General features: G+C 41.4%; 1 protein-coding gene across 1 annotated transcript in view; it reads left to right on the top strand.

Moving 5' to 3' along the window:
* Positions 1-7,987, top strand: part of FSD2 (fibronectin type III and SPRY domain containing 2) — a 31,798-nt gene extending 23,811 nt beyond the window's left edge. The window contains exons 9-12 of the mRNA XM_018576683.1: positions 466-599; positions 3,731-3,860; positions 5,630-5,806; positions 7,735-7,987. Of these exons, the coding sequence (XP_018432185.1) occupies positions 466-599; positions 3,731-3,860; positions 5,630-5,806; positions 7,735-7,987 (694 nt within the window). The remainder of the gene's footprint in view (positions 1-465; positions 600-3,730; positions 3,861-5,629; positions 5,807-7,734) is intronic.
* The last annotated feature ends 1,657 nt before the right edge of the window (positions 7,988-9,644 follow it).

Raw genomic sequence — 9,644 nt, forward strand, 5'->3', positions numbered from 1 at the left:
GGGTTCTGTGCTAGAAAGTTGACTCTTCAGAAGCAGTCATATTTGCTAGCAAATACAGGGGCATATCCAAATCTTTACAAATCGTTTATAGAGAGAAAAAACGAGTACCGGTAAGCATTTCAAATATTTGATTTTTCTGTTTCTTTTTTCCCTTCGAACATGTACATTGTGCCCCTTTTAAACAAGCAAAAATCCTTTTATTGAACATGTTTTATGTAAGAACTTGACTTCTGTAAGGTGGGATAGTATAAGGAGAGGAAAAGCATTGTATGCCCAAATTACAGCTCTGCTACATATGTAGAAATAGGCTGAACGTTTATATTTTTAACCAAATTACACTAAATTAGAGCTCAATTCACTCGGAAAAGCTATTATTTGAAGAAAACTCTCTTAGTGCTAAAGGAATTGTTACTTTGCCTGTCAGCTGCGTATGTGCTACTCACAATTCACACTGTTGTTTCACAGGTGTATTGTCGGAATTCCCATCTGTGAATCCCTCATCCAGCTGAAGCCAAGTGAGACGTATCACATCAGCGTCAGAGCGGTGAATGTGGCTGGCCCGAGCGATAGCAGCAAGTCTGTTTCCATTCATACCACAGGTATTCAGTGTTCAGGAGAAGGACAACGTATGCCACTTACTATGCTATTGTCACACATCCATCTCTGCTAACCTTGTCACATTCATTGTGTAGAAAACCATAGAAACCATTCAGAACTCCCCCATGACCTGCACAATCAATGAAATCAGCCAATAACCAACCAATAAACGGTCACACAAATGACCTCATCTCTAAAGTTATTCAGTGACGCATTATGATTTACACACACAATGGCGATCTTCACTATTGGGAAAGTATGCTTTCATCATTAAAAATAAAGAACTTTTGAAACCTTAAAGGAATACTATAAGGCCCTGTTCACACCTTTACATTTTGTCGCGCGTTCAAGGCTCTATGAACGCTTTACAAAACGTACAAACATGAAAATCCCATTGTTTTCTATGGGTATGGTTCACACCTTTCCGTATTTCCGCCCGTCTGAACGCCCTACAAAACGGCCTACGCCCAAACAAGTACATGTACTTCTTTGGGCCGTTTTTGTTGGGCGTTTCCATTGGGATACAGCCAAGTAGCCCTCGGAAACGCGCGTTTGTCGCGAGTTTTTTTTACCGCGAATCACGGTAAAAAAACCGCGGCGACAGACGGGCATATTCAATACGCCTAGGTGTGAACCCAGCCTAACAGTTTGTAGGCAACTCTGTTTTACAATTTGTTTTAACTTTGTACATTTTATAAATTGATATTTGGTATCTTTGTTATATTTATATAAAATGTTTATTTTACAAGATAACATTTAACCCCATTCCTGACTCTACACTCACTGGCCACTTTATGAGGTATACCTGTTCAACTGCTCCTTAACTCAAATATGTAATCAGCCAATCACATGGGAGCAACTCAATGCTTCTCGACATGTAGACACGGTGAAGAGGATCTGCTGAAGTTCAAATATCAGAATGGGAAACAAAGGTGATTTAGGTGACTTTGAACGTGGCATGGTTGTTGGTACCAGACATAGCGGCCTGAGTATTTCAGCAACTGCTTATCTACTGGGATTTTCACGCACGACCATCTCTCGGGTTTACAGAGAATGGTCTGAAAAAGAGAAAATGAGCAGCAGTTCTCTGGGCAAAAATTCCTTGTTGATGCCAGAGGTCAGAGGAGAATGGCCAGACTGGTTCGAGATGATAGAAAGGCAACAGTAACTCAGTAACAGTAACAGTTACAAATGAGGTATGCAGAAGAGAATCTCTGAATGGACAACATGTCAAACCTTGAAGCAGATGGGCTACAGTAGCATACCATAACTGTACCACTCCTGGCAGTTAAGAACAGGAAACTGAGGCTACCATTCGCAAGGGCTCACCAAAATTGGACAACAGAAGATTAGAATAATGTTGCCTGGCCTGTATCAATGATTGAAGCTGGTGGTGGCAGTGGCGTCACAAGTGGGTGCGGGGGGTGCGGCCTGCACCCAGGTGACACCATTGGAGAGGGGGGCACCAAAATGGACCACAGTCATTTTGGTGTCACCCCCCTCTGAAAAGTCAGGCGCTCGGTCATTGACCAAACGCCCGACAGTATCAGGAGAGAGGAGGGGACCCCGGCGGCATACCTTATCCCGCCGGGTGACTGTCCCCTCCTCTCTCTGCCGGCGTCCATCACCAAGATGGCAGCCGGCAGGTATCAGAATACTGCCGCGTGTGCACGATGACGACATCGCACATGCGCGCAGTGACGTCTCGGTGGGGTGACACTCAGTTACCGCTCCGGGTGTCACCCAGCCTCGTGACGCCCCTGGGTGGTGGTGGTGGTGGTGTAATGGTTTGGGGGATATTTTCTTGGCACATTTTGGGCCCCTTAGTACCAACTGAGCATTGTTTTAATGCCACAGCCTACCTGAGTATTGTTGCTGACCATGTCCATCCCTTTATGACCACAGTGTACCCATCTTCTGATGGCTACTTCCAGCAGGACAACGCGCAATGTCACAAAGCTCACATCATTTCAAACTGGTTTCTTGAACATGATAATGAGTTCACTGTACTCAAATGGCCTCTGCAGTCACCAGATCTCAATCCAAGAGAGCACCTTCGGGATGCGGTGGAACAGGAAATATGCATCATGGGTGTGCAGCCGACAAATCTGCAGCAACTGCATGATGCTATCAATATGGATCAAACTCTCCAAGGAATGTTTCCAGCACCTTGTTGAATCTATGCCATGAAGGATTAAGGCAGTTCTGAAGACAGTTACTTGCAAGGGGTAACTAATACATTGGCCAGTGAGTGTTTATTCCCTTGCACAATGCCCCTTTATTTGTAAATCTCTCTTCTGACTTTGGCAGCTAGAAGCCAACATGGCTGCTAGCTGTCAGACTAGACTGTCACTAACAAAGAATTCAGGAAGTTTCTCTATCATGTGATTAGCGTGTCAGCTATGCCATGGTGGTCACATGACTTTATTGTGTGTCTTTTTCTGTGCACTTGCACTCACGTTTTTCATCCATTTGCCAGCCTATAATAATACATCTAAGCATTTATTAAAACATTGCACCAACTAGCCTTAACTTACAAACCTTAACTGACACCTCTCTTCACAAAAAGTTAAAGCTCGGTGCATTCATTACCCTAAAAACACACAGCATTGGATTTTTTAAAAGATAGCAGAGCAGAAGCAGTTTGCTTTCAGACTATGTCTCTCTACTTGAAACTCTGTATGGAGGAGGGACAGGAAAAGGAGATGAGTCACTTCTCTGACTTATACAGCTGTATGTGTAATCAGAGCTTTTGGGCTCCAAAAAACAGCAAGCTTTTTTTTAGCAAGTCTTTTCCAGGCAAACAATAAATATAATATATTCCAATTTCATATTTCATATTAACCTAAAAAGATTCATTTAGATGTGTTTGCAGAATAATTTAGCCACCACACAGCTGATATATAGTGAATTATAATATTACAATTACTTGTATTGTAGGCAATGGCAAGTCTTCTCGTTTCCACAAAACTTTAAATGATCTGTGAATATTAATGAAATTGCCATATATGCCGATTTGCACCAAACTTGCCTGAATGTCGGAAACTTTCCTGATGGTTGGCTATTCTCTGTCATTCATTTCCTGCTTAATGTGAAATATTTTAGCTAGTCTAAACCTGTGTTATCTGTTTAGGTACTTATTTCTATCTTAATGAAGAAACTGCACATCCACTGCTCTCTATTTCTGATAATGGATCCACAATCTCTTGTGAAGAAGAGGAAAGTCTAGAGGATTTACCTTATCACTGCAATAATTTCTCAAGGTATTGTATAGAGAGTGAAAAAGTAGTGGAACATTCCACAGCATGAAGATACCCATTGACATGAGATGAGGGATGTCCGATCCAGTTAGACTGGACGAGGATCCAATGTGCTGCAGACACTACTGGGACTTGTGGGAATGAATAGTGATCAGACAGGAGTGTGCTGCACACCTCACCTTCTCTCTGCATGGGCTAATTAAGACCATACGCCTCAGTCCACTGGTAGACTTCATATCTGAATGCTCTCATGTGGCACCATTGGCTAGAAATTTAACAGTACCAGTGTTTTTGATATTTCCCAAGTGATCAGAACTTTTGTAGACTTTTTTTCTGTTTCAATACCTTTATTAACATTATATTAAGAAGAAAAACAGTGGTGTAGTGGTTAGTGCTTCTGCCTTGCAGCACTGGGGGTCCCTGGTTCAAATCCTGGCCAGGTCACTATCTGCATGTCCTCCCTGTGCTTGCGTGGGTTTCCTCTGGGTACTCTGGTTTCCTCCCACACTCCAAAGAGATGCTGGAAGGTAAATTGGCTGCTGTCTAAATTTTCCCTCATACGTATGCATTGAGATAGGGACCGTAGATTGTAAGCTCCTTGAGGGTAGGGACTGATGTGCATGTACACCATGTAAAGCGCTATGTAAATTGTCGGCACTATATAAATACCTGTAATAATAAAAAACCATTGTGAATACAATTAAAAAAAAAGTGCTTAATACAAAGAGGCAAATTATCTGCATGGAAATAGCACTCCTTCGATCAGAACCAAACCAGTCAAATAATGAGAGGCAGGTGGGATCAAATCAAAGGCTTTAACCATAACATCACAGGGTCAACACCAAGAGAACATCTATACAGTTCTACTGCAGGTGCAGACCTTTTTTTCACAATCTTCCTATATACCACCGCCAGAGAAAGAACCTGTAACCTATTAGATCAGAATAATGTATTTGGTAAGGCTTCACATTGACATAAGATAATGGTTGCAAGATTTAACCCCTGAAAGAAATTGACCAAAGGCACATGCATTGACCCCTGGTGCTGCCCCTATCTTGAAGAAGCAATGGTACTTGTTCAGGAAATCCAATCTGACTTTTTATTACCCTGAGATTAGTCAGGCTCCATGGACATGTCTGTACAAAACTAAGGTTGCCAATAGACTGGTATGTGTTTTACTTTGAACAATAGGTGGTAAAGCATGTACCTATCCTCACAATTTCCCATGTGACTAAGCTGACCTGTGGTTAACACAAAGTTAGTGATAAAGAATGTTTCTCTTGGTTGGAGGTGGTTCTTTATCATCACCTAGAGAATCCACACATGCTTAACCCGCTTCCATTGGGCACAGGTGACGTTAGAGTAAGGACAGGTTTAAACCATAAGTGCCCACTCCAAACACTGTGATCTCCTGCAGTATTATTTTGTCATCAGTTAAAGATCAAGTTCAAATAAGCCCACAACTTCTAAATTCAATGCGATAGAAATCAGTAGTACTTGTGTCCTGTGTTCAAGTCACATATCTTCATGGAGTTTGTATGTCCTCATATACTGTTTGTATGACATTTGTATGTTCTCCCCACATTTGTGTGAGCTTCTTACTTGTGGTCTGCTTTCCTGACATAACCCAAAAAGCTAACGTCTGTGACAACTGGCTCTAATGTTCATGTGTCTGCAAGACAGTTTTATTCAGTGTTTTCTGTATTAATCCACAGAACATGTCAGCTCTGTATACATACAGTATAGAAATATATATTTTTTCCGCTTTGCAGATGTATTGCTGTCCTGGGAAACCTAATACCCTTCAAAGGAAAGCATTACTGGGAAGTGGAAGTGGATGAGAATGCAGAGTACAGGGTTGGAGTTGCCTATGAAGACACAAATAGAAGTGGAATGCTTGGAGCTAACAATAGTTCCTGGTGTATGAGACACATCTGCACACGAACACGGTAAAATATTTATTAACTTTAAGCAGAAGCACTAAATTCTGTCTTTCCATTATAACATGGGTCCCCATACTTCACCTCAGTATACATCAATACCAGCATGCTACACCCCCTTCCTATCCAGGCCATTTTTCATTTTCAGTGCTGATAGTTTGACTGACAATTACTCGTTCATGCAATAGTGGACCCAAATTAATTTTATATCATTTTTTGAGATAGAGCTTTCTTTTGGTCGTATTGAATAAAAAATTATTTTTTACTATATAGACAAAAAGGCCAAAAATGTTAAAAAACAACAATGATGTTTGCACATTTCCATCTAGGGTGACAACTGCCCTGACCAGCCGGGTGGTTAAATATAAGGTGGTTAAACACGCTACTGTACAAATCACTGATGATGGTCATAGGGTCCTCTTAGAAATAGCTAATAGTATGATACTCTGGATACTATTCCTGGATATTACTATGTAACCAAATGTCACAGACAGAGCACAGGTGAAGCCGAATCCTGCTTCAGCGTAGAGGAGGTTTTGTTGCTGAATTAAACAGGATGTACCGTACAGCAGGACTTCCAAACAGCCAGTCTTTCTCAGCACCGGTAGATTTCAGACAAGGCCTAAGATCTGAAGCACCCTTTGCCTCTCCCATGAAACCTACACTTTACCCATATAGGGTACCCAAGCTGTACATACTCACCTTTCCTTTACTTCCTGCCACTCTGTTCATCTGAGAAAGTTAAGTAATATACCCTGTACTTTCTGGTTATGGGGGAACATGTGACTCACTGCCATTCCTCTCATGTACCACTGATGAACCCAGCACTGGCATATGGGGACAGGGACAGAGTCCGTAGCCCTTTGTAAATTTTAAGTTATGGCTTACAAAAGGCTTGTTCTCTTCTTTCTCAATGGAGGTAGGAGAACAAGATACATAATAGTAGTAGAGCAATGGGGAAGCAGAGAAAAGATAAGTATAAGCAAATGCATTGGGTGTGCCTGCTGCCCCCTTTCTGGCCAGAGCATCCCAGGTTGCTGGGTGGGGAGATGTGTAAGGGCTGCAAAGCCCTTAGCAACCTGGGATGCTCTTGCTGGCATCCTGCCCAGCTTCTGACAACCAGTGATGTCACTGAGTGGAGGGCGGCATCACTCAACCAGCATACCACCACTTCCCCCCCTGCCCACCTGATGCAACAAAAATGATAGGGACCACATTGGGGTGTCATTAATGTGAACCATGTCATTTTGCATGACATGTGGCATCCCCAGGAATGTCTGCACCAGGACATTCATCTTTGATTAGATACTTGCAAAAGCTGAAGCAAATTTAAAGTAAACCTAGGAAGAGAAAGACAGTTGGTGCTTCCATTGTTGGTCTCTTTCTGAAAATGCTAGTTGTTGGCTGGAATGCTGACCTTCTGACTTCAGTCCTTTTTCTGTCAGCGACCCAGAAGATAAGTCAGATGTCTAGATTTGCATTCTTGTTAGAGATCTGTGACTCAAAATATTGAAGCAATGGGATCAGAATGACTGCCAGGCGGTTAGCATTTTCAGAAGAAGTGGTCAGCAATGGCAGCCTCTATGTTTCTCCTATAACTATTTTCTTTTAGAGACATGTCAATGGGTGCATTATTTGTTATTATGGCACTGGGCCTGTTAATGTGATTATATTGAACTTTGCATTCTCACAGCAAGCTCACTGGTGGGAACTACATCTGTATTTCCAAAACAGAAGCAGGTGGGAATCTGCAGTAAGGTTTGCTAAAATCATTGCAATGTAAAAAGATGACCTAGAAAGGGTTTTTTTCTCTCAAAACTGGAGCATAATTCTACATTTTGACATATCATCTCATAATGTTTAGTATTTGTAACGAATGACAAACCTTGTTGTGGAATGTTGTAAATGTTATTGATTTCAAATATATCCCCCAACAGGCACAGATACGAATTCCTGCACTGTGGGGTGTCCCCAGACATGCGGATTACAATACCACCAACCAGGATTGGGATCTTGCTTGATTATGACAACGGCAGGTTATCCTTTTTCAACATGAACATTCATCAGCACCTATACACCTTCGAATGCCAGTTTAAACATCTAGTACATCCTTGTTTTGCCCTGGAGAAACGAGGACGATTAAGGATACACAATGGTATTCCAGTACCCTATTCACTGATTTTGTCCTAAGAAGAGTTCATAGTAATTGATATCATTTCATCTCTCAGAGATCCCGTAGAATTGTGTATATACCTTATACATATCAGGCTAAGTAAGTGGAGAAGTTCCCATTCCTTGTAGATCTGATATGAAGCTCACTCAGAAAAGTGAACTGTTGTAAAAATAAACGTATAAATAGCTTGAAACTTGAGTTATTATTTGCTCTCATTTATATTACATGTATTACTATCACTACTAATCTATGGTGTTCAAGACAAAGCATAACTTATGTTAAAGGCAAGTGCAGGTAGAGCAAACCGCACTCCCCACTGTTTAGAGTTGACATGGGACACTGCAGCTTTCACACGCCAACTCTGAGGCCAAGAGCAGGGGGCAGTAGCGCACTATATGCTGACTTTGGGTCACAGGTGTACATGTAATAAATATACTCATGTGATCCAAAAGAAAATCTGACATGCAAGAATGGCAAATAATGTGACTCTGGACCCAAATGCTTCACCACTGGTATCAGAATCATACTGTTCCAGCACAAGCATAATACTAGCACTGCCCCTGCTCTATTGCAGATGAGTGGACAAGGCTTTATCAATAAACTTAGGGGGTTATGTTAGAAATGTGTGTTAACAAGAAAATCTCATATTGCCCATATAAATCCATCTACCAATCAGTCGTGTTTGCATCACACAATTAAAAAATAAATAATGATTCTCACTGGTCGCTATGGCCAAAAATAAATTCTTTTGACAGCACAGCTTTTTTATACATAGATCTTCCAGTTTCAGTGAAACACACTAGGATAGAAAGGGAGAGGAAATCTCCTCTATGATACAAAAATACGGTCCTACCCATTTCTTTAAAAAAAAAAAAGGTTTTGACCAGAGTTGGACTCAATAAGCAATTGTTATTTTGTCACAAGTTGTTACTTTACACTGAAAAAACGTCTATGGCTTTTTCACATGAGCAGTGGACTTTACTGCCCTCTGAAAAGCAATCTGTGGTGGATCGCTATTTAGTGGCATGCCTTGCATTGTATGCGTTCAGGAGGTGATACTGCCGCCCGATGGATGCCTGTTTTTTTATCATTTGGATCGAGATGAGGATTTTGTATTGCAATACCGCTCCCAAGCAGTTGGCATGTGATTTCAGCCCATTGATTGCAATCGTTGCGTCTGCCAAGTGACACCACCTGCTAAACGTGACATGCCGCTTAAAATCTGGTGCGTCATGTGTACAATTCCATGCCGTCACCATATTAGATGAGCGGTCAGGGGGGCAGTAAAAACGTGGACAATTATAAATTATCTGCAAGAAAGTCTTATCTTAACATGTATATCTTAACCACAGTCATGTATAGATCAGTCTGGAATGGTGGATAGACATGTGTGCCAGCAAAAAATAGTTTCGTTTTCATTCGTATTTTTCGTTATTTTGTTTTTCGGGAGTGAAATCAATTTATTTTGGGATGCGGACAAAATCCGAATTTTCATTAATTTCATTAGTGGTAGAACGTATGAAGTTACAAAGGAAATTTTGTAGCAACAAAGTAACATTAAACAAAAGGAAAAAATAAATTACTTTTTTAACAGTCTGCAGAAGGGGAAAAAAAAGCGGGAGGTTCCCCCCAATTGCTGCCAGACCCTTTAGGTCTGGTAGGAATGCCCCCCCC

Source organism: Nanorana parkeri, unplaced genomic scaffold, assembly GCF_000935625.1.
Source record: "Nanorana parkeri isolate BGI_ZX_2015 unplaced genomic scaffold, ASM93562v1 scaffold74, whole genome shotgun sequence".
Lineage (NCBI taxonomy): Eukaryota > Metazoa > Chordata > Amphibia > Anura > Dicroglossidae > Nanorana > Nanorana parkeri.